General features: G+C 55.7%; 8 protein-coding genes across 8 annotated transcripts; 4 read left to right on the top strand and 4 right to left on the bottom strand.

Annotated features, from left to right (window-relative positions):
• Positions 1–875: 875 nt before the first annotated feature.
• Positions 876–3934, top strand: LOC34618505 (asparagine--tRNA ligase). Its single transcript, XM_026336763.1, has 5 exons — positions 876–1910; positions 2134–2373; positions 2583–2801; positions 2966–3315; positions 3748–3934. Exons 1-5 carry the CDS (start codon positions 876–878, stop codon positions 3932–3934), a joined length of 2031 nt encoding a protein of 676 aa, XP_026192548.1.
• Positions 3935–5455: 1521 nt separating this feature from the next.
• On the top strand, positions 5456–6551 carry LOC34618504 (coiled-coil domain-containing protein 103). Its single transcript, XM_026336755.1, has 2 exons — positions 5456–5826; positions 5963–6551. Exons 1-2 carry the CDS (start codon positions 5456–5458, stop codon positions 6549–6551), a joined length of 960 nt encoding a protein of 319 aa, XP_026192540.1.
• A 928-nt stretch (positions 6552–7479) lies between these two features.
• On the bottom strand, positions 7480–9673 carry LOC34618503 (ribose-5-phosphate isomerase A). Its single transcript, XM_022731829.1, has 6 exons — positions 9641–9673; positions 9064–9225; positions 8790–8890; positions 8489–8567; positions 7904–8257; positions 7480–7575 (listed from the first exon to the last, which is right to left on the bottom strand). The coding sequence occupies exons 1-6, from the start codon at positions 9671–9673 to the stop codon at positions 7480–7482; spliced, it is 825 nt and encodes a 274-aa protein (XP_022591988.1).
• A 650-nt stretch (positions 9674–10323) lies between these two features.
• LOC34618502 lies at positions 10324–13825 on the top strand. The gene is made up of 10 exons (XM_026336745.1): positions 10324–10410; positions 10478–10777; positions 10967–11412; positions 11602–11927; positions 12146–12191; positions 12291–12357; positions 12861–12950; positions 13260–13325; positions 13567–13641; positions 13772–13825. The coding sequence occupies exons 1-10, from the start codon at positions 10324–10326 to the stop codon at positions 13823–13825; spliced, it is 1557 nt and encodes a 518-aa protein (XP_026192530.1).
• Positions 13826–14197: 372 nt separating this feature from the next.
• On the bottom strand, positions 14198–15955 carry LOC34618501 (the record flags this gene model as incomplete). Its single annotated transcript, XM_026336736.1, has 3 exons — positions 14198–14401; positions 15142–15402; positions 15719–15955. Coding segments are annotated over 3 exons (702 nt in total), but the record flags the coding sequence as incomplete, so codon positions are not given.
• A 241-nt stretch (positions 15956–16196) lies between these two features.
• On the bottom strand, positions 16197–16858 carry LOC113147159. The gene is made up of 2 exons (XM_026336726.1): positions 16696–16858; positions 16197–16447 (listed from the first exon to the last, which is right to left on the bottom strand). Exons 1-2 carry the CDS (start codon positions 16856–16858, stop codon positions 16197–16199), a joined length of 414 nt encoding a protein of 137 aa, XP_026192511.1.
• Positions 16859–18125: 1267 nt separating this feature from the next.
• LOC34618499 (uncharacterized protein At4g14342) lies at positions 18126–18961 on the top strand. The gene is made up of 4 exons (XM_026333927.1): positions 18126–18217; positions 18379–18438; positions 18598–18661; positions 18758–18961. The coding sequence occupies exons 1-4, from the start codon at positions 18126–18128 to the stop codon at positions 18959–18961; spliced, it is 420 nt and encodes a 139-aa protein (XP_026189712.1).
• Positions 18962–18995: 34 nt separating this feature from the next.
• LOC113147157 (mediator of RNA polymerase II transcription subunit 15-like) lies at positions 18996–21620 on the bottom strand. The gene is made up of 3 exons (XM_026336715.1): positions 20319–21620; positions 20032–20200; positions 18996–19105 (listed from the first exon to the last, which is right to left on the bottom strand). The coding sequence occupies exons 1-3, from the start codon at positions 21618–21620 to the stop codon at positions 18996–18998; spliced, it is 1581 nt and encodes a 526-aa protein (XP_026192500.1).
• Between the last annotated feature and the right edge of the window lie 553 nt (positions 21621–22173).

The following is a 22173-nucleotide window of genomic DNA, read 5'->3' as shown; positions in this document are numbered from 1 at the left end:
GAATAGTGGCGAATGCAACTGTTCCAGCAATGTGTCTGCATCTAGCAAAAAGGGCACGCTTATTTGAAGCTTGCCTGAAAGCGTAGATTTCTTTACCTTATTGCTCTAACCGCATCTGCGTATAGGTGAACCTACAGGAATTGCGGTCTTCAATATACCTAAAGTAGGAATTGGAAGCCGAGGGTCATGGAAGTGACTCCCTATGCACAAGGGCCCCTTTCGGTGGGCCCTTTAGGGGACTCTAGAGTCCCCTAGCTAGGGGGCCCCCGTCCGGGGGAGGGCGGTTAACGACTAAGGAAGATACTTTACTATCGCATTCGAAGACGCGATCTCAAAATTATCCTGTAGCAGATTGTCTATTGTTTCCTCGTCGTCCTGCTGCAGCGAGACAATGTAGAAAAGGACCCGTATTACGGGCCCTCAGATCACCAGCCTCTATACATTAAGCATCGCTGCTTCTCATGCAGCAACTCAAATGGAGAAATGAAAACTAGACTTTTGGCTTGGGTCTAAGATGTGCTATTTTCTCACAGACTGACTGCGGCACGATCGGGCACACGAGTCATAGGGTACATGCACCACATTGCTACCGCACATGGCTGTTGCCGCTGAGGCAACAGCAGCAAAAAGGGCCAGGGCAGCAACGCACTGCTGCGGCCATGGCTCCGGCTCGTCTCGGCGATCTGCATCACTGCCTGGACTCTAACCCATTAAACTCCCTAGATAGCAACAGCTTCCGCAGTAGCAGTGCGAAGATCGTGGACTCATCAGCACAACAAACAAGTACGAACACAGCCTAAGGAGCCAAGGTGGCAGATTACCTGATGTCTTGATGCGGCAGCAGCAAAAGCAAAAAGGCATCTCTTGAATGCTGCATGGCGGTAGCTCCTCTAGCGTTTTCTTCCCTTTGCTTCCAAAGGGCAAGTATCTCGTTAGGAATGCAGTACGTGCTGGTGCTTCTGCTTCTGCTGCAAGAATGCAGTAGAAGCGCTGCGTACTGCTTGGTTTCTCCTTCACGGGGGTCTGTATTTCCCACCACACGTGCCCGCTGCCACCCTAAAAAGGGATTTCTCCGGCCTTTTGTTGCTGCTTTTACTCCAACCTATGATGCGACTTGTGGTAAGGCGGCCACATCGACAGCAGCAGCCGCCGCGGCAGCAGCGCATGGTACTGTTGGTGACGTGCCTCTCTGGCCTGAAGGACGCCTCCGCGTTAGCCACATACATGCAGTAGCAGAGAGGGCGAAGTGCCAGGAGGAGGAGGAGCAGCAGCAGCCACAAGGGCAGCCACAGCGGCGGAAAGTTGAGAAGCTGCTTCTTGCGAGAGTCTGTGTTTGTGGGTGGGTAGCTTCTCTCCGTGAGGGAGCGGGGGGTGAGCTCCTCTTCCTTGATGTCTCCGACGGATCCTCTGCGCAACCGCTGCAGTGCGTTGTTGCGGCGGACGCAGCCGCTGAAACTGCTTTTGAATGTATGTCAGAAGACGGAAAAGGGTCAGCATTTGTCAAAGGGCGGAGACTCAGGAGAGGAGACTCCTTGTGTCTTCGGGGAGATATTTACCTTGTCAGAGGGAGGAGCCACACGGCCGAGCTGCGAGTCCTTCCCAACGACAGTGCCAATGTCAAAAGCACATGTTTCGACACGGCGATCAGTCCACCTGTGCAGACTTGGGGACTCTATGCATGCGAGCGAAGGCGGGGCTGTGGTGGAGCTCCAGTAGAAGCTCCGAAGAGATCAGCGGAAGCAGTAACAGCAGCCTTCGGTGATGCAAAAAGATACCCCCTCCCAGTGCGTGGAGCATCTTTTGATTTCCTCCGGAACAAAGGCATCTGCCTGAGGTCCCGGCACTCCGAGTTTGCCGCCATCTCTCGCATTCGAGCCGAGACGGAGAAGTATCTTCTTTCATTCCTAGACGTGAGGCCAGGCCCTAGACCCCAAACGTTGCAGCGTGGCTTAGCTCAGGAAGAGCTTGATAGCAAGGAGATATCTTGGTTATGCTCATCCATCGATGAAGCACGCTTTGTGTAGACCCATTGGCGGAACTGGCCTGTCATTGCTGTAACTGGTTCTTGCTGCTCGTGCATAACTCGCCCAAGACTCCCGTATGTGGCTTTCTTTGCTGCTGCTCTCGCTGTAGTCCCTGGGGTTTCTGCAGGTCCGCACTCCCATACTGACAGGCCTAGACTGCGAAGGCGCAGGGGAGACCTTCAGTGTGTCTGCTCCACGAGACGGCAACAAAAGCAGCGGCGAGGGTAGACTCCTACTAGGAAAGCCTATGTTCCTCAGCGTATCGGGCCAACTGCCACTGGAGGCGTTGGCATGGGGTCTGGGAGACGTCTACGCACTATCCCCAGCCTTCAGGGCGGAGAACTCTAACGTACGCTGTGGTACCACTGCTACTGCGTTGTTGCTGATTTTCTGCCGTTTTGCCCCAACACAGCGGGCTTTTGCTTATTGGTTCACGGTAGAGCGCTATTGCTGCTGAGCATCGTTCGAGGATTTGCCATTTCTTGGTGTCTCCGGAATGCTTTCTCTCCGGCGTATGCGCACATCCTTACTGCCGCGAAGGTACTGTGCCTGATGCAGACCCAGCGCCATCTGTGTGAGTTTTGGATGCTAGAGGCGGAGGCCTCCTTCATCAGTCGCCAGGAACTGCTGAACCTCGCGGAGAGGCTGGTCCGGCACACCCTTACGCACGTGCTGAATGCTTGTACCCCTGACCTCAATATTCTTGCTGCACACCAAGGCAACACTGGCAAAAAAGTGCAGCATACCGCTGGCCACTTGGATGTCATACGAAGCGTTGTGAGGCGTGTACCCCCACCATCAGCGATATCAGCAGCGCTCAGGAGCACCAGCTAGGGCTAGAGGGCGACGTAAGCACGAGTAGTAGCACCGGAGGAGTAGAGCCGTGAACTGATGCTGCTGCATGCTTGCTTTTTCCACTTTGCTGTGCCGGGGCTTTTCAGGCATCGGAGCCCTTCGAAATAATCAGTTACGCTGAGGCCTTGCGGCGGCTTAAAGAGGAAGGGCTGTCGCCTGTGTGGGGCGATGACTTGGGAGCAGATGAGGAAAAGTTGCTTCTTCAACACACAGCACGCAGCAGTAAGAGTGGCCATGGCAGAGGGCTGATAATAGTGGACCATCCTCGCAGCCTCAAGCCATTCTACATGCGCGTCAACCATTACGGAGAAGAAGCTCCTAACGGAGAAAGTGGTGGCAACAGCAACACCGTGGCATCTATGGATGTTCTACTGCCCAACGTCGGGGAGGTTCTAGGTGGATCCATGAGAGAAGAGCGAATTCACGTCCTTGATGAGTACATCTGAATTCTGTCTGTGACTTTTCCCCATGTTTCGCTCCCTGTGACCTCTCTTTTGACCATTTTTCCTCCCTGACTGACTCAATGCCTTTGACTACCTCCATTTTATTCTTTCTTTCACACTTCTCTTGCTCACGTTCATGCTGATCCCCTGTCTGTAAATAACACTGCATCTTTTCTCCATGCTTCTTCGCTGCCGCACGCACCGCCCGCTCTCTTTGCTTCTCTCTCAACAAAATGAGACATGCGTTCGCAACTATTGTTTGCGTGCTCTTACGGAAAAAATCGTATAATCGTATGCTTGTGTGTTTGTTTCCCCCTTGCAAACATGATTGCACGCTGTTGTGCGTCCACGTGTACACTTCTGAGCCCTTCAGCGAGAATATTATCGGGGCATTGTTTCTCGTTATACTGTTGTTGCTGCTGCAGGTCTATGCGCCAGAAGGGACTTTCCCCAGATAGTTACAGCTTCTACCGAGAGCTGCGGCTCTTTGGGTCGTCACCGCGGGGCGGCTTTGGACTCGGGATAGAGCGCCTTCTTCTCTTTCTCACCGGCCTCTCCAACGTCAGGGATCTAATCCCCTTCCCAAGGGCCCCTCGATACGCCCCCCTCTGATCATTAGGCATAATTTATACAGCAATCACGACGGCTGTGGAAGCCAGAAGGAATCGTTTTGCCCTTCAGTTTCGCACGGCAAGTTCGCAGTTGGGACATTTGCGTTGCAATTGCAACCATAATAGGCTACTAATGCCAGGATTGATAATCTCTTGGCCATTGTTTACAAGGAGGATGGGTTCATGCTTCCATTGAGCTCTGGGTCGCCAGGCCATGTACCGCCTGACTTCCTGGCTGTTAGCCGTAATTAGCGTAATTAGGGGAGAAGCGCAACTAGCGATCCCTACGGGGCAGAGGGACGAATTCTTAGGCCCTTGCTGCGTTATTTGAGAGAGTTTTGGTGCCTGCTCGAGCAGCAGCTCCCAAAACAAATTGCAACAAAGACCGCATGCAGCTCCAGGGAGATTGGCCTTGCAGGAATGGTCTTACCACCCAGAGGAGCTGAACCCCGTTTGTATCAACGGCATTAAAGGTACTGGAGATTAGGCTGTAGAAGGACTTTTTGTCTAGGTACACCTAATACCCGTAAACATCCTGATTCATTTCATTGTATACCTATGCGGTCCAGTGTGTACTTGTAAAAGCGGACTCGACATGAAAAGCTGAGGCCCCGTCTGCCTACATACAACTGTGTGGGCGAACAAAAAGTGCATCAGGCGAATGGTCGACACCGGGATCTCTGACTAGAAGGTGATAATTGCCATCGGTGTTGGACTACCGGCATGGCGTGCGGTCTCACTCAGGTGTCTTTCGCCAAGCATTGATACCTTGCATCCCCAAGTCACATTTAACAAGGCAGATAGAGTCAAGAGAGAAATAAGAGGAAAGAAGGAGATGTCGATGCTGCAAGAGCGTCACGAGGTGCCTAGTGTGGTCCAAAGGCCCCTTTGCACGGGTCCAGAGGAAAGATTCTATGTCCATTGCTGCTATGGAGACCGCTTCTCTGCTTTATTCCCTCACCCAACCATGTCCTTATCCTTACTTAAAGGTGTAAAGACCTATGTTGGCGTGCAGAGCCTTCTCAGGATATCGGACGTGTGGGTTTTTGCCGATCCGGCGTCGCTGCTCCCCTCCCCTCGTAAAGAGTGCTACTCACCATCCACGAACTCAGAGGATTTCCATGCATATAATAAGCTTTTACGCCTTCTCCTCAATATTTCAAGGAGCTCAAGGGAAAGAAAGGTGAAGTTGCTGTGTACAGTGCAGCTTGCCCACGTGGAAAAGTGACCCTGAGTTTTCCAAGTAGTTCTACTTAGCCACAAACTCTGAAGTCTTTTTGTAGCGGCGTACTGCTGATTGATATAGTGTACACCGATGCGAACCTGAGGGCCTTTTTAGCCAGCGCACAGCAAGATAGGAGGACTCTCTGTCGGCCTCCTCAATTCTCCACAGGAATAAGCCACTTGTGCTTGGTGCACGATGCCCATCTCCCTTAAGACAACATATGGTAAAAGAGATTAGCAAGACGACAGGAAGTGAAACCAAGAAGGGCTGTATGGCTGCTGTCTTTCCTGGATCCCAATGCCGCTGGAACCACGACTAGAGGGCTTATATCGCCGCCAGGTAGGTGCTGCCGTTGCTGCTGACGAGCGCCGGCAGCTGGAAGACACGACAAAGAAGCGAGCAATCGTGTCTGCAGCAAACTACGAGGAGTTCAGGGCCCTAGTTGGCACTTGCCACCTTAAGCCCATGGCAAGGGAGGAAATGCAAAACCAACCTCAGAGGCAGTTCAATCGCCACGCTGGAGCAGCGTGCGGTTTCGACCTTTCTAGTGGAACTGTTGGCGTTAATAGCAGCAACAACAATGCTCCAATAAATCTTCAGCTGCGTAACCAGGCACAATTGAGGAGAGAATGGGAGGCAAGAGACGCTGACCCCGAGGATCAGTGCAGGTATGCCTTCACTTCTCCTGTTGCACATGTGAGGCTTAAAAGCAGTGAGACTCTATCAGAATGCGCAATACACCAGCATCTCTTCGCGACTTAGGTGAAACTACAATCCGCGTAGTCTGGTGCATTGTGCGAACAGATGGCTGCTGCAGCAGCCACAGGAAAGCCTCCAACAAATCTTCAGCATGGATATCGAGCCTCAGCTTCTGCTGCACCTATTGAGAGCCCTGGCATCACACATCTCTAGTCTTGCTGCTTTACGGTGCAGCAGTTGCTGCTGCTGCTGCCAGACACGCTCTGCCTCGTTGGTAGCGACAGCCAAGGCTGTTCCTACTGACGAATCCGCATTCTGCTGCCGCATTGCTTACAGGGTCTTCCTAACAGCTGGATTTCTCTCCTTCTTAGCACAGCTGCGTGCAACGGCAAAAGCGGCTCGGCTACTGCTGAAGAACGAGCTGGAGCAGGTTGCCTTATTGTTCCGAGATGCATTTGCAGCACTGCACTCTCCCGTAGGACCTGACCAAATTGAGACTCACTGTGAAAGCCCAGGGGAAACCAGGGCCGCACATGACTGCTGCTGCAATCTACAGAAGAGGCTAGCAGACACATCCGTGCCAGGGGCAGCAAAAGGTGATTGCCCAGGGGCAGAAGTAAAGGCCTGTTGCCGTAGCAAGCATGCCATGGTGATGCTGTTACACGCATTGGGAGCTCCCAAGTTAGAAGCGTAATGCTGGAGATTCTCTCCACAGTTCTGAGAGGAGAAAGTTACAGTTTACTCCCACTTTGCTAAGCAGTATTCCATTTATTCCCCAGCAAAGCATTTACCACTACTTGCGCATCGGGTAAGCCCCGGAAAAAGAAATTGTTCGAAGCAAACGCAAACAAGCCCCGCCAAGGGACAATCCCCAGGAAAACAGATAGCATGCATGTAATTCCGTCATACCACACAAGTGAATGCACGCATGGACTTATAGCCGCACAAAGAGACGCATCAACATGGATATACAGGGGGAAACACATGCAGACAGACTTACAAAGCTATGTACGCGATGCCAAGCAACTCTGGAATGTTCCGTTAACCATTCTACAGCGAATCTCACAAAAACTAGTGCGGGCCGCAGCCGCTGGGGTGGCGTGGCGAGGGTGACTTCGGGGGCATCTACGCCGCTTCTTCACGCACCAAGCAAGGAAAAATAGCATACAGCCCTGCATGCGTTGTTTATCCATAAGCATACAGTATACGCTTTGTCTGGGGCCTTTGAAATTCCTTTGGAAACCAAAGAGCCCCTTGCTTACTCTTCGATACACGCAGCACTGGCTGCGCTTCAGTAGACACACAACCTTTAAAAATCCATTCCACGGCCCGGAGGCGCTGGTCCCTTTATGAGAGACTTTAGGGCAAAGACAGTGGCTCCGGTACTAGAAGGGCAAGAGAACGCACTGACACCACGTGTTCTCACTCCTGCAATCATTGTGTTTCACTTTTTACAATATCGCACGATCGAGCCACAGCTAGCGCTGTCCTTGGTACGAGTCCGTAGCTCCTTGCGACCCTACAGGTATCCACAGCTAGCCTTCGCCCTAGAATGAATACACAGCTAATAATGTTTGCACCGTTCATCTACAACCAGGTGCGTCCCTAATATTTTTGACACCTCAGACAGAGAGCCTGGTTACGGCCCCAGAGAGATGTCCAATGATGCAGACTTTGCTGATGCCGAGGAAGATGCCCGTTTCGACGACCCCCACCACCTACAGTGCAACACAACTAGACAGATGCTCATATATGGGCCCACAGAGATGCGTGTCAGTGTCCCAATATAATTGCATCTCTGCGTCGGTGCGCATGCAGGCAAATATGCACAGATTTGCTGGGAAAGCTATTGTTTCCAGGCAAAAGCGACAGAGCCTGTGCAGCTGCAGCAGCGGTCGTGGCAGTGACGCTAGAACCAGAAGGGGGCTGTGAGCACACGGCACAATGTGTCAAACCCTAAATCCAAATGCAGCCTTCCATCACTCTACTGCAGCAGCAACAGTAGCGGCACCTTTATTGTTGCTTGGCATGGTGCCAGTGGCTTACCTTGATGAGTCTGTCGTGCAATCGCTGAGGATCGGGAATTGGACTCTTAAAGAAGAGGTCTAGGCAGTAGTTGCCGTTGTCCGAGACGAACAACTCTGTGCTGCCCTTCTTCTGCCTGTACACTGCAGATACGCCCTTTGCCGCTGCAGCTTCCTCAACAGCTCTAACGTCGAGATAGCCCCCCTCAAGGGAAACTGCACCATCCTCCCCTTGTGCCCTCTTCTCCAAGACAGACAGAACCGCGGATAGCACCGCTAGCCGTGTGGTCCTAGCTCCGAATTGCACCACTTCTAAGGGCACGGCCCCAGTGGTTCCGAAGGAAGTGGGGTTCACCAGCTTTCCCTCGTCGGCTACCTGCTCGCGAAGCAGCAGAGAAGTAGTTCACAAGCAGCACATTCGCACCATGGGATGGAGGAGGAGAAGGAGCTTCCTTCTTCCCTTTGGAGCAAGTGAAAACGCGACCAGAAAAAAGAAATCGGAACCTCAGGCTTTTCCGCCCCCTTTGGTAAGACAAGAAAGCCAGAACCCATGGCCTACGAGGTGCCTACAGCCGAGGTACAAGAAGAAAATGCAGCGCTGACGCACACAGACAAAGGACTTGGAGTTAATCTCAACCAGCTTCTCCCGCAGCAGCGCACCCCCGCGGCCCTTTATTAGGACCAGCCTGCGTAAGCAACGGCACCAGAAGACGGAGGTGCAGGCATGGTGCCAGCAGTGGCGGCAGCAGTAACAGCAGCTTTTAGCCACGACCCCGTGGCTAGAGACTTCACGAGTTTCTCCTAAAAATCCTTTTTACTGCCCCCTTCCCCCCTGTGTCTTGAGCACGTCTTATTTCCTAAGCCCTAACCCCTACGCCCCACTCCCCACACGCCTATCACGGCCTCACTGCGAGCCAGTATTGAGCACTTCATCTGCTCCGTCAATAGTAACGTCCAGAGGCAGTTCGATAGAGTCCAATGGAAGCAATTGGATGCCAAGGGGCTCGGCCTGCAGAAAAAAAAGCGTCGCAAAGCGCAGAGCGAACCCCTGTTGTGGAACCAAGAGAGTTTTGTGCCAAAAAACCCTGCATGCCACACTCCACGGGCAGCCTCTCTCTTCTTGCCTTGAGCGGCCCTCCTGAACCCTGCGCATAGACCTTCGCACGTATTGTTGTGCCTCACCAGTCTGCGGGTTTCTTCGCTCGTAGCGGCGCAAGTGATACCCGTCAGGTCGCCCTCTCTGATGCGTTCCCCGATGCGCTGCACCGCAAAGGAAGCCGTCGAGCCTGTTCCGAGGCCGACGCGCATGCCAGAACGAATGCAGGTGTCCACTGCCTCGACAGCCTGGGAGAGCAAGAAGATGCAGCAACAGGAGAACAGAGTCACTGGCTGACGGGAGGCACGCCAGCCGCCGATCGCGAAGATGCAACATGAGCACGGGAAGCCTAAGATCGCATGAAGCGCTGCGATGGTTACGGCATCATGGAAAAACAATAGCACAGTTGAATCCTACATCAGCAGTCGATGAGAGCCACAGGCAGAGGGGCGTTAGCGTGCGACGGCACAAACATGCTTCCCTATGGAGGCTCTTAGGCCTAAGAAAAAACAGGCATGGGCAGCTTCAGTGGTGCTGCAACAATCGGCAGGAAGAGCTACCACCTGTGAATTGGGTGGCAAATTCGTTCAGACGCGAAGCGCAGACAAAGCGGTGAAAAAACAGACCACAATTCTTCTCGCGCATATTCCTGCCCAACCTTACAGCTGCTTTTTTTGCTTCGTCGGTGGGGCTCATTGCCACTTTCGCTTCAATGTGCCTTTCGCTCCCCTACTCCTCTTGGGATACCGTTGTTGAGCTGAAATCAGCACCCGTCCGTAAGCACGGCGCGCTTCGCGAAACCAAACTCTCTATATAGCACGTTTTGGCTAAGTTCAAAAGCAAGGTAGGCAAGCCGTTTTTCCAAACGATCAGACGTACCTGCCCAGAGAAGCAATGGAGCTTCCGTCAAGGGCCCCCGCCTCGCCCACCCCTGCCCCGCCCGCCCAGCCAGGGGCCCCCCAGTATTTGTTGGCTCACTACTGGGGAAAAATATATAGGAAGACACAGCTCAAACTCCGCCATATTTCTGAAAGCTCTAGCACGTGCTTCATAGACTAGCGTCGAGATGCTGCTTACTGCACGAAGTATAAGAAGAACTGTCCTTGTGTACCCGACCCGAACACCCGTTCCCCCCTCTCTCCGGCTCCTCCCCGGTGCTACCTCGCTTGAAGGCGAGATCTTCAGCAGTGGCACGCAAGACTTCGCCTTCTCGACGAAATTAATCCCACGCTTCTGCCTGCAACTTAACACACTTGCCTTGGAATAGCAGGGGCCGGCGCTCGGTCCCTGCACTGTGCATCAATGCGACCTGAGGATATCTCCTCCTCGTGGAACCAGCGGCAGCAATGGAAGCAGCCTTCTTGGCACATCGCAGAGGAGCGGCACGAGTCACAGGGCTGCGGTGTGAGTGCGAAACCTTCGCAGCGGCCTTGGCACGCCACTAGCCAGCGGGGGGGGGGATCGTACCTAAACACCCAGCAGGCAGACTCAGAGCTGCAGCCAGCACGTCCCCCGCCCTGCGCTCTCTGGCTGGGGAATGAGACGCCGAACTGGCAGCGGCAACGGGAGCAGCAGCTGCTGCAGCGGCAATGGCACCAGCAAACCTCCGACGGTGCACCTGTGTGCTCAAGCGGCCCTTCTTCCCACTCACAGGAGCACCACCACCCCTATCAAGAGCAGGGAACTGGCACACAGAATGCGTCTAGTCCGCAGTCTCAGCACCTCCAATCAAGAGCTGCTGGTGCGCAGCACCTGATGCTGCCCCCCTCGGTCCCGTGCAGACCCTCACAGCCCATACGGGCGCGAAAGTGGCAGCAACATCAGCAGCAACATCAGCACCTGCAGCAACATCAGCACCTGCAGCAACATCAGCACCTGCAGCAACATCAGCAATATCAGCACACGCAGCAACATCAGCACACGCAGCAACATCAGCACCTGCAGCAACATCAGCAACATCAGCACACGCAGCAACATCAGCAACATCAGCACCTGCAAGAAGACTCTCTTGATGTACTTGGTCCGCAGGAAGGGCACCCAGTAGCTGCAGCCCCACCCCTGTCCAAATCGAAGCGGGTTTGGGGTCTTTCAAGAACAACAAGAAAAGCAGCAGCAGCAGCAGTGTCTTCACAACCGTCTGCAGGTTGTAACTGGCATCCTCCCGCGTCTCTGGGAGGTGCTAGTCCAGGTAAGCTAGAGAATGGCGCTCATGGCAGCGACAAGAATGACAGCAACTGCAAGAAAGAGGAGCCGCTCTCGTTTAGAGGCATAAAGGCCACGACAGCCGCAGCAGCAGTTGCAGCAGCCGTGGTACAAGCAGCAGCCCAGCACCAACCCTCTGTCATGTTGCAACAAGCCGCAGAGGAGCATCTGCCAGGTCCTGCTGGTCGCTGGCTGCGGCGCAGGCAACAACAGGAAAAGGGCAAACGCATGAAGTGAGCGCACCCCTTGCAAGGCCCCTTTCAGTCTTTGCCTTTCCATGGGCTTTCTTCGTTTCGTCGTGGCTGCACTCTGAGTGTTTTTCTTGCCCATCTGCGCAACTTCCCGACTTCCTTCGCCATCGGCGCCTCCGCTGGTGTTTGGTATACGCCTCGGACTCGAAGGTGCGCAAGTTTCTGCTGCAGAGGGCAGGGAGGCGACTCCCCCTTCGCTTGCCGTCAACAAAATCGCATTCGCTCGGCGGACAGTTCGCAGTCCTCTGTTGCTGCTGCTGCCACCGCTGCTGTTGCCGCTGCAACTGCTGCTCCCAACTTCACTCCAACTCCCGGATGTTGGGGTAGCGCCTGGCTGGGGCTTAGCCACTGCGAGGCAGCGGCAGCAGCAGAAGAAGCGCGTCGAGCCGCTGAATCAGGCAGCATGCAAAGCGACCAAGCACTTGAAACCAAGGCCCCTCTACAGGCTTCCGCATCTTGGGCTCGCGCGCTGCTTTTCTTGGGATTTCCCTTCGATGGCAAGTGACCTGCGCTCTGCGCCTGTTGCTGCTCAGGCTGTGCAGCAGCGAGAGAGCTGCCTGTCCTTTTGGCTCGAAGTGCCGCGTGCGCTTTGCTTGTGTCTGCAAAGCCGAGGCCTCTCATGACGGAACCTGGTGACCCCTTTTCGGGAGTCTCGGGTGGGCTGTGGGGTGGCTTGCTGACTGTCTCAACGCGTATCCGTGTGGCTCTTTCGCAGCGTTTCATCTAGGCCTCATCGCCACGCCTTCGCCGTGCCCCCCCATGTAAGGCACAGGAGAGGACCGATACGGCTCCCCAGCAGCTTTCGCTGCGCTCTGACCCTCCCCGCTTGCGCAGGCTGTCTGTGTACGCCGCTGCTTCAGCATGTCCTTCTTGGTGGAGTCGAATGTGGCAGCCGTGCTGCGGAGCAGCGACATCCCCGTGAAGAAGGCAAGCGCGTCTCCTTCCCTTTCCCCCCTCCCTCCTTCCCCCGTTTTTCGAACGCCAGTCTTTCAGGAATGTGATGACGCATTGGCGGGGTGCGCGGCTCGTAGGGGGACGCCAGTCGGTAAGCACGCAATGCTGCTTCTGCTGCGCGTGCTGATTCAGGTGCAGCATTTGGTGTTGTTCCTAAAATACGCGATTATGGGAGACGATGAAGGAGCCCTAACGGACCGACTCCTCGTTGCAGCCGTGCGTGCATGCATGCCAAATATATCGTAACCGGCGAGTCCGTTAGTCGGACATCATTGCACGCTGCATGCAGAGACTTGTATTCGCATGCTGGCGGCCCTCAAGGCGCTTCTGTCAATAAGCCGAGCGGTTTGGGGATTTCGCCCAAGCGACCTCCCCCCTTCCCCCCCCCAGTCCCTTGCGTGGAGACGTTGAGCGCAAGCGTGCTTCGCGCCTCCAAGCCTATTCCTTCAAAAACGTGGCTTTTTCTGTGCGCGAAGGACCCCACCGGAGAAGTCATGTGTTCTGTTCACTCATCGGTCTCGGAGTCGCTCCACATGTGCCCTGGGAGTACCGTCATCCTCCAGGAGGTGCCTAGGACGACCCCCCTCGAACAACTGCTGCCGCCGCTTCTATCGTGCGAGGGAGCTGGAAAGCTCTTCTGTGACTTATCCCTTGGGATCGTCTTCCTTTTCCCCGGCAGCTCGTATAAAGGCTATCAGCGCTGCTGGGCTGGGCTAGCTGCATGCACGCATGCGTTGTTGCCTGCTCGCGAGGGGCCTGTTTGTATAGGCGTTTGCGCATGTGCGGGGGTATTGCGCATAGATGCAGTGATTCAGAGGCCTCCTTACAAACCTGCCTCTTCACTTGCATGCTTCTGGATACTCTCTTGCGCTTAGGTCACAGTATACTATGCAGCATTCAAGCTGCCTTACGTCCTCATCACGCAACGCAGCCTCGTGCGGGTAATATCATGTCTTGCCCCTGCAGCCACCACTCGCCTTTGACTTATAGCCTCTTGCGTGTACTTTTCTCTTTACCCTCTGCCCGCTACGCTCGGTGTCTCTCCTTTCCTTGTGCAGCCTCTTTGGCCGCCCTTCCGATATATTTCCACCTTGCCTCCGTGGTTCTTTCTTCGTCCATCAGCTAGCTCGCCTCGCGACCGCTAGGCCTGAACGTTGCTGCTGCTGCCGAACTTTCCCGCAGGCTTTTCCTCCGAGCTTTTTGGATGACACTCTGCGCCAGCAAGCGGAGGACGCCCGCGGCGAGTGGGAGTCCAGGGTAGGCCTGCACCGCTTAAGTCACAAAGCAAGTCTCCGACCTTCCGCCTCGTTAGTTGGCTGGTTCGACTAGCCTCACACCGCTGCGCTAAAGCGACGGCTCAAGTTTGTGCTGCGTTTTCGATGTGCAGTGGCGAGGCGTTCACGGCGAGGCCGCTGGAATGCCGGGGGGCCAACGTTCCTAGGCTCGGCTTTCAGCGTCTGCGCACTTCACGCCTTGTTCACCTCTTCGAGGCGGCGTACTCAAGTCTAGCCAGCTACTTGCTTTCCTGGCAAGCTAGATAGTTGAGAAATATTGATGGGGATTTCTTTTTCTCTTGGAAACAGGCTCATCTATGCTTCAGGGCGTACTGGTTGTCTACTCACTACGCACTTTTAGCTTTAAGGGACTGCGTTATTTAGGCGTGGGGCAAGACGGCTTAGGATCTTATTTTTCTCTAGCATAAACAACAGAAGATTGTTACCCAGGCACCTCTAACGTAGCACCGTAAGCTAGCTGGTTAACGACTTTCCAAGCCAACGAGCTAAAGAGCTCTCTGGACATCTAAGCCAGCTGGCTATCTGTAAGGTCTAACGCCAAGAATTGGCCCCGCCTTCTCGTGAATGGCACGCAGCAGCGGCTCCGCAAGGGCCTGGCGGTAATGCACATCTGCCCCGTCGAGCTCCTCCAGAAACACCTGTTGGTGATGAAGGTGCTGATGCTCCTGAGCTTCGGGGAAGGCCGACCGCCTCCACAAAAGAGCCAAAGAGTCAATCGCCACCTACAACACAAAAATCTGCAGCAGGGGGGCACCATGTGACTGGACCACTCTACTGCGGGTAGTGCTCCGCAGCAGCAGGTGACGCTCAATGGAATAACACACGCGTCTTGCCGACGCCTCCATAACTCAAAGACAGCGCGGCTGACTCCAGACCAGAAGGCGGGGCGTTGGAGTCGCTGCGAGCTCAGTGCCTTTCGAGGGTGATCTTCTCCATTTATTCGTCACATCGCCTACAGCGATGGCGCTCTACTGCGGCTCGAGGACCCCTTCCCGACAAAAGTAGCAGAGGCTCTTACCTCAAAGTTGTCTGTATCTGCATCCCACGCCGCAGCAGAAGGGCGGCGCGGTAGCAGCTGCTGCCGCCGGGTTAAGGCCAGCAGAAAAAAGCGGCCAGAAAGGGCCCATCCTTTTGAAAATTTATATGCGCGAGCCAGAAATCCTTCAGCATACACACACATGGTACTGGCCGTCGTTACGCTGGGCTGCTGCTGGTGCCCGTCACTCGAGCTGCTGCTGCTGCTGCTGCTGCTGCGCTTACGTGTGAAGTTTTCGGAGTGGAGTTCTTGCAGAGTGGCGACGAGCCCTTGCGCGTCTTTGCTCACAGGGGGGGGTTCCATCTATTTTAGAATAGCAAAAAGCAGCAGCGATGAATCCATGACGTCCAAGCGGTAACAACAGCACTAGGAGCTGAACTCGTGGCAGCAGCGTGCGTTCGACATACATCAGCAGCATGGCCTCACCTGGAGCAGCTGCGCGAATGCGTGGACGTCAGCAGCAAGACGGGTGCCTCGTACTGGTGACGCCATCGCGAGATAGTCCCTCAGCGCCGCCTCGTGTTGCAGAGACCGCTGTTGAGCGTCTTGTGTCTGACTGCACTCGTGACTGTCGGCTGCCGTGGAGCCGTCTGCAGCATCTCCCTCCAAGCGCTGCTGTTGCAGCAGCAAGTCGCAGTACTGCTGCGGCGGCTGCTGCACCAGCAGGTCCTGCTGCTCCGTGACAAACTGCAGATCCACCAGGAACTGGAGAAACGGCTGCATCAGAAAAGGCGCGCAGCAGATTATGCAGCCTCAACAACACGCGTAGAAGATCTTTGTGCAACGCAGCCTCCTGGTGCTCTACCTTAGCGCAATATTACTGCTGGAGGGTCGTCGCCAAAGGAGGGAGCGTATTCTCAGCACCAGCGGGGAACCCTGTCACTAAAGCCCGGAGACTGTGTTTGCGTGTGTATGTAGAGGCAGTGATCTCGGATCGCGGCGAGCTTGCACAAGAAGCCGTTGCATCATCAGCTTGCGAGGCCAAGTGAGCACCAAGAAGTACCTCTCTAGTCTGCTCGGCAAGGGCACGCGTCTTTGCAGCAGCAGCAGCAGCTGCTGCTGCTGCTGCAGAGGCGCTCCCGCGTGCAACTTCCACGGGAACACGGAGGCCTAACAACGCATGCAGCTGTTGCTGCTCAGAGAGCACATGCCCAGCGGGAGTCTGCAGAGCCGCTTTCTTTCGAGACTGCATGCCCTGGATGTGCTGCAGGAGGCCCCTCTCATGCTGCTGCAGCTGCTGCTGCTGCTCGTTCAGCAGCAGCTGCTGCTGCTCCTGCAGGGCCTCAAACTGATCCCTTGCCGGCTGCTCTTGCTGCCTCGCTAACAGCGCCAGTCGTGGAATCACACGAGTGGCAATAAACGAACGCCTGCAGGGAACCTGACACATCGCAGACGGGGGAGCTTGCAGAGGACTGGCAGGGGCAGAGGAGGAGCACCCCAAGAAAAGTGTTGCGCAGAGCGGAGCCTCTCACCAGACAGCATCACGGATTTTCCTGTCGTGCTTTTGTGCCGCAGCGTTCAGCTCCTGCTCCTGCTCCGGTGACACAAGCATGGCTCGTTGCTGCTGCAGCAGGTCGGGCAGCTGCTGCACGTGGTGCTGCACGCGTCGCCAGGCGAGTTTCGTCCGCTTTTCCAGCAGCCACCTCCCCCGCTTCTTCTGCTTCCTCAGAGGAACTCGCATCTGCTGAAGGGAGAGAGGGAAGCGCTGCTCGAAGAGCCGCTGGGGCTGCTGCTGAGGCAACGGGGTGTACAGACACCTGTTTTTCTGCTGCAACGCGACCCGCAGTTCATACTGCTGCTGCCGCACCCGCTGCAACTGATGCGTTCCAGGAGCGCGTGATCGTGGCTTGCTCGAGGCCATGTGTAGCAGAAAGGCGGTGTTGCTGCTGTCAATCCCGTGGCTGTAGCGTCGCTGGCTGCCGCGTGCAGCGAGCCTCATGGGCGCTTTCCGCTGCAGCGGCATGAACGATTGCAGCGAACTTCGTAAGACGAATTCGTCTCGCACTGATGCGCCTGCTGGCTGCTCTGCTGTTGCTGCATGCGACGCCGCTGTTCGCAGGACTGCAGCAGACTGGCAGCAGAAGGGGCGATCCACTGGCACCGAGGAGCCATCGACAGCAATCCTACACAGCAGCACTGCCATCAGCACTGCCATCAGCAGCTGTTGCAGCAGCTGTTGCAGCATCATTTTCATGGGACTGTCAACACAAACCGGGGAGGTATGGGGGGCAGGTGCTGCACATCAGCAGAAGCGCTGTACCGGCTCTTAGGGGCCTGCCATTGTGCCTCTAGGTGTAGGAGCAGGAGCTGCTGCCCTTTGTGCTCGCTGCGTCGCTGCTGCCAGCGCTGTCGTCGGCTTGTCTCACTGGTGGACAGCTGAAATCTGCGCGTAATAGCGCCTCCTCACAACGCACCAGCAGAAAGCTGTGCGCCTTCAAAGCCCCTCTTGACACCGGAAGGACGCGAGGTGTAGCGTCTGGTGCTGGAAGGTCGTGGCGATGGTGCAGCTGGGGAGCAGCTCGCGCTTCTTCCGCTGCTGCAACACCAGCAGGGGGTTGAACGTTCTTGGAACCTACACAGCAAGGAAGTATGCTACTGCAACGTGTCGCGCTTCAGACCTCTTCTTTCCACTCTTTGGTGCTCCTTCTATCCTCCCTCTGCATTAATGTGTGTTTGTCGCATAGCAGCAAGTGCAGCCGACTGCTGCTAGTGCATGCGCCTACAGCAGGGTGGCTGCATGCATGCATGCATTGCCAGCAGGAGCGGCCACCGTTGTTTGAGTAAGCGGACTCGGCAGCGGGTGCAGTTCAAAATTCAAACTTCGCACTAAAAAACCCACGGCCTCTAGCTCAAGTCGGCTCCCACCTTTTTTCTCGTGCCGCCGTCCTGCTGCAGCTGCTCTCTCTGCCCGTTGCTTCTGCGGCCTTTCCGCCCCTGAGCGCGTTTGCTTTTGTAGTGGTGTCCATTCAAAGGGCTTCTTTCCTTATCTTTCGTTTTTGTACTTCCTTTACTCCGTTGGCCACCCCCCGCCGAAGCTGCTAGAGCTGCTGCGGTGTCAGACAGCGTACAGTCCCCCCTGTAGTCTTTGCATCCTACCACTTGGGCGTGCGCAGCGAAAGGGCAGCGCTCTGTGCTCCTGTGGTGTCTCTCAGCAGACAGGATCAGCAACAGGATCACCACCATCAGCGCATTCAGGAGGATCAGGCCATAGGAATCCATCAAACCAGCGCTCCTCTGGCACACAGATCTCGCAAAAATACGCGCTATTCTAAAGGCCTACGGGCCGTGCACCATACGCTGAATTCGAACTCCCCTTGGCAAATTGTTTTTCCATATCATTTGTTACATCCCCTCGTGTGTAAACTGGCCCCATCGCACCTGCCCGCTGCTCCTCTCTCTTACTAGCGAAAATGTCAAACATGGACCGGTTCACCATTCACTCTCAGCTGCAGCATCTGCAGAGCAAATACCCTGGAACTGGCAATGCAGATACAACGAGACTGTACGTACACTGCCCTGCACGAATCCCAAACGAGCGACGGGCACTGCCTACAGGGGGCATAGTTGTACGGGGATTTTGTACACGTCCTTGTATACATCTAGCCATCGGCTGTTGCTGTATCTTCATGCGTGTCGGTACTTGCGTGGTGCGTTGCTGTGCAGGGAGTGGGGGCTGAACATTCAGCGGGATACTCTGGCGTCTCATGTAGGGCACTATAGCAGGTATGGGGATATCACACACCCTACATTCCGGCGACTCGTGGACTTACGAATTACCCACACAAAGCCTTTGCCCACCTGAGATTTGTCTGTGCGCCTTCACGGGGGTATGGCGCTCAAAATATCACTCAGGGCTGTAGGATCTCTGTTCTGCGTCCGCAGGCTAGCCTACTTTGCGGTTGCGGAAAATGAAAGTATTCGGCGGATACGTTACCGATGCCTTTCCGTAGGTTTCGACTATTAGCTGTGGCAACTGCGAAGGGAGGGATGGCTGGTTCTCAACATTATGGGTAGTGCGCTGCATGCGTGCGTGCTGTTGCAGCAAATGGTCAATCCCACGGGCGTTACTGAGACCCCATCTGGAGCCGCTACCGTTGGCGCCGAGGGGGCCTCAAAGGAATCGGAGATTGAACAGGATGCAGACGCTGCGAAGGATATCGACGGTGGAAAGGATGAAGTTACTAAGACCAAGGAAGAAAAAGAAGAGGACGAAGATGTAGCAATGGATGAGGGAGATGACATTTAAAGGCCTCTACTCCTAAGGCGTGGTTTGAGCAGCGTCACATTAGGCCTCTAGCAACGGGGCATGTTAATGCCGCGCCGTAGGGTGCGCCTGTTTGTGCTGCTGTACCAAGTGCAGCGGTGTTTTGGATTGGCATGTTCCGGGGGGCTTCCCCTCATGCGGTTCCCTACATACATCCTGAGTATAACCCGATGAGACGGCAAGAGAAGTTTTGCCCAGTGTAGCACGCTTACTGCTTAAAGCGAGGCAATCAAAGGATTATGGGTAGCCAGACAGCAGCCGCGCAAAGGGCGTCCCTGATGGAGCGCAGAGCGGCACGTGCAATGAACTGCGAGTCCACTCGTGGAGAGAGCGGTTTTAAAAATGCTAGTGCAACCGAAAAATTCTGCCGCCTCAAATTATTTGCCACTCTACACATCCCGAGCGGCAGCGGCAACTGCGGGGGCAAGGCCGGCAGGAAAACATAGCCCATAAGTCGGTTTACACTGCGGTGCAGTGAAGGAGACGCTGCCAGCGCACTAGCTGTACAGCCTGCTACAAAACTCAAACCTTTACGAATAGATGGCTGGGCATACACGCTGCAGGACAGGTACAAAGGCTCCCAGCTAGCTTGTTGCGGTGATACAGACCCCTAATGAAACAAGCTGGCCTGCCCCTCTATCGGCGAGGCAAACCGCGGCGGAAGATGCCCCTCCCAAAAATCAGTTACTATGGGAGCAGGGAAACAGCCAGCTAACTACTGGTGTACCGGAAGACGTTCTATGAAAGTCGGCAGTTGCTCAAGCCACTGCCGCGACGTACGAGCGGCAGCTCGTGCTGTCCTCGTTTTATGCGCCGTGCTCTTCAGCAGAGAGTGTAGTCGCACAGCCCTTCTTGGATGGCTGAGCGACTTGCGTCGCATAGGTACTAAGACACACGGATAACCGCCTAATCATGCTGCGGCGTCTGCTCTTGTTCCTGACGGTGCAGCTGCGCGAGGAGCTGCTGGGAAGGGGTAGTCGAGCTCCTGGGCGCTTCGTCCTCCTTATGCAGCACCAGCTGCTGTTGCGCCAATCTCGAAAGCAGCTGATCACGTTCAGCGCGAGGCTGCTGCTCCACCAGCTGCAGCTCTCCCTGCAGCTGCCGCTTGTCCTCTGCGCGCTGTTGCACAGGCCCCCGCTGGTCAGTCTCGCTCGCTCGCTCCTCAGCGGGAAGGTTCTCCGAGCTGCGGCGTCGCATCACCCTTACTCCACGGTGTATGTACTGCAACAAAAACGAGAGGCGCAGCGAGCACCCGCTTCATGGGAGAAAGGGAGCACCAACAGACATAACGGCCTAGCAACAGCATACGCAACTGGAGTTTTCGCAGTACTTTGCACACCCGTGTCGCATAGAATGCGTCTTTCTCGAGCACGTTGCCTGCGCTCTTGCTACGCCGGGAGCACGGCGGAACTGTTGTTACTTCTGCTGGTCCTGCTGCTGCTTTTTGTGGCTCTTGAGGATCCCTCCGAAACGCTTCCTCTTCACCGCGTCCATAGACTCTCCTACCCGCTGCATTCCCATGTCTGCTGCTGCTGCCGCCAGCCAGTGGCGTGTCAGACAGCCACGGCTCTTCCGACTGCAGCGCCACACTACTGCCGTATGTACTGCTGCTGCCCTCAGCGTCCGTGTGGAGCTGCTGCACCAGATGGCCAATCCTTACCAGCTCCTCCCTCCAGGCTCGTGGATCGCGCGGCAGACTTGCACTGCCGCCGCTGCTGATTTCGCCGTCGGAAAAAGCCTTGTCTGCCAGCGTATCCGAGAACGCAGCCTCGACAACTGGCCTAGTAGCAACCACGCTGGGCTGGCTCCCGCTGCTCTGCCTCCGCTTCTTCTTGATGTCTCCGCCGATCCCTCGGACAGAAGAAAAAGAGGCCTCTCCTTCACCCGACATGGGGTGCATGTGCCTGTGAAGCTGGTCGCGTCTGGACTCGGCGAGGCTATTCTGCTTTCGCATGCGAAACTGGTGCAGCTGCTGCTGCCGCTGCTGCTGCCGCTGCTGCTGGAGAAGCCGTCGCCTCTCGCTTGCACCGTTGCTGCTGCTACCCAAGCTGTTGCTGCGCCTGGCGGATCTGCGAACCGGAGCTGTCAGCCAATAGGCAGCAGTCAGACCAAAGGCCAAGCCAAAGCCGCGTGCTACACAAACGATGGGCATATGGAAGAAACGCTTCTGCTGCTGCTGCTGCTGCTGCTGCCAATACCCCCACTTAGGCGTTTGCTGCTGTTGCCAGCCCCGCTGCTGATCCTCCCACTGCTCCCACCGCTGCCTCTGCTCCTGCCGCTGCTGATACCACCACTGCTCTCTGTAGGCAGCGCCATGGTGCTGCTGATGACGCTGCCAGTCACTTTGTCTCCCTCTCTGCTCCCACTGCTGCTGATACGAGGCCCCCTGCTCGGACTGGGGCGTCCCTCTTGACCGCTCCTCTGCCAGGAGGTCCTGAAGCCGCTCATAGTTACACTGTAACAACGCGAAGTCTGCTGTTGCCACTGCTGCACGTGCAGCAGGCTGCTGGTCTGGGTGCCGCTGCTTCGCCAGAAGCAGGTACCGCATGCGAACGGTGCGTCTGCAGCGGCAAGTAGGAGGCAAATCAAAGAACCGCAGCAGCTGCTGCAGCTGGTGGTGATGCTGGTGCCCGCCAACCATCAAAACCAGCCAATCCGTCCGGCGTGTTTTCCATTGGCCACGCCTATTGCAGCTGCGGCTGCCCACTGCCTCTGCCTCTGATAGGGCGCGCAGGTGCTGCTCTGTTTTTCCTGCGATGCCTTGGCAGCCGCGGGAGGTGCTGCTTCAGCAACGACGCCTAGCAAGGGGAGTCTTTGCGCGCCAGCAGCACAGTGTACGCACAGCCTAGGCGCTCGGCCTGCGCGAAGCGTGCAAACGGCACAGAACCACCAAATTAGCAGTTCACAAACGCTTGGCACGTCCGGAAGTGCGGCAGCAAGTGCATTCAATGCATGCACAAGGGGCCAGCTGCAGGCAGCAGGAAGAAAACACGCGGCACAAAACGATCAGCCTTAGTCGGAAAGTGAAAACGGCACATGCCTCCGGCAGAAGACCCGCTGGGAGAGGCAAAAGAAGTGCTAAAATTTGCTGCTGAAGCTAGCCACCGCTGGCATTGTACTTCACACCATGCAGCAGCAGCAGCAGCAGCAGCAGCAGCAGCAGCCCCAAGCAGCAGCAAACCCGAACGAGCAGC

The sequence above is a fragment of the Cyclospora cayetanensis genome, unplaced genomic scaffold (assembly GCF_002999335.1).
Source record: "Cyclospora cayetanensis isolate NF1_C8 unplaced genomic scaffold, CcayRef3 CcayRef3_contig_1, whole genome shotgun sequence".
In the NCBI taxonomy this organism is placed as follows: Eukaryota; Apicomplexa; class Conoidasida; order Eucoccidiorida; family Eimeriidae; genus Cyclospora; species Cyclospora cayetanensis.
This window is presented reverse-complemented; position numbering and strand designations above follow the sequence as displayed.

Coding starts and splice junctions, on each gene's coding strand:
- LOC34618499 (XM_026333927.1), top strand. CDS start 18,126: ATGTCAAACATGGACCGGTTCACCATTCACTCTCAGCTGCAGCATCTG. Junction 18,218..18,378: donor AATGCAGATACAACGAGACT/GTACGTACACTG, acceptor GTTGCTGTGCAG/GGAGTGGGGGCTGAACATTC. Junction 18,662..18,757: donor TACGTTACCGATGCCTTTCC/GTAGGTTTCGAC, acceptor GTGCTGTTGCAG/CAAATGGTCAATCCCACGGG.
- LOC34618502 (XM_026336745.1), top strand. CDS start 10,324: ATGGAAGCAGCCTTCTTGGCACATCGCAGAGGAGCGGCACGAGTCACA. Junction 10,778..10,966: donor GACCCTCACAGCCCATACGG/GCGCGAAAGTGG, acceptor CAGCAACATCAG/CACCTGCAAGAAGACTCTCT. Junction 12,358..12,860: donor GCGACATCCCCGTGAAGAAG/GCAAGCGCGTCT, acceptor CTGTGCGCGAAG/GACCCCACCGGAGAAGTCAT.
- LOC113147159 (XM_026336726.1), bottom strand. CDS start 16,858: ATGGCAGTGCTGCTGTGTAGGATTGCTGTCGATGGCTCCTCGGTGCCA. Junction 16,448..16,695: donor AGACGAATTCGTCTTACGAA/GTTCGCTGCAAT, acceptor CCGTTGCCTCAG/CAGCAGCCCCAGCGGCTCTT.
- LOC34618503 (XM_022731829.1), bottom strand. CDS start 9,673: ATGAGCCCCACCGACGAAGCAAAAAAAGCAGCT. Junction 8,891..9,063: donor GCGAAGAAACCCGCAGACTG/GTGAGGCACAAC, acceptor TTTTTTCTGCAG/GCCGAGCCCCTTGGCATCCA. Junction 8,258..8,488: donor ACTCCAAGTCCTTTGTCTGT/GTGCGTCAGCGC, acceptor CTTCGCGAGCAG/GTAGCCGACGAGGGAAAGCT.
- LOC113147157 (XM_026336715.1), bottom strand. CDS start 21,620: ATGGTTGGCGGGCACCAGCATCACCACCAGCTGCAGCAGCTGCTGCGG. Junction 20,201..20,318: donor ACGCATTCTATGCGACACGG/GTGTGCAAAGTA, acceptor TTTTTGTTGCAG/TACATACACCGTGGAGTAAG. Junction 19,106..20,031: donor GCAGCAGCCTCGCGCTGAAC/GTGATCAGCTGC, acceptor CATGAGGGGAAG/CCCCCCGGAACATGCCAATC.
- LOC34618505 (XM_026336763.1), top strand. CDS start 876: ATGGCGGTAGCTCCTCTAGCGTTTTCTTCCCTTTGCTTCCAAAGGGCA. Junction 1,911..2,133: donor ATCTTCTTTCATTCCTAGAC/GTGAGGCCAGGC, acceptor CTCTCGCTGTAG/TCCCTGGGGTTTCTGCAGGT. Junction 2,802..2,965: donor TGGATGTCATACGAAGCGTT/GTGAGGCGTGTA, acceptor GGGGCTTTTCAG/GCATCGGAGCCCTTCGAAAT.
- LOC34618504 (XM_026336755.1), top strand. CDS start 5,456: ATGCCGCTGGAACCACGACTAGAGGGCTTATATCGCCGCCAGGTAGGT. Junction 5,827..5,962: donor GACCCCGAGGATCAGTGCAG/GTATGCCTTCAC, acceptor TTGTGCGAACAG/ATGGCTGCTGCAGCAGCCAC.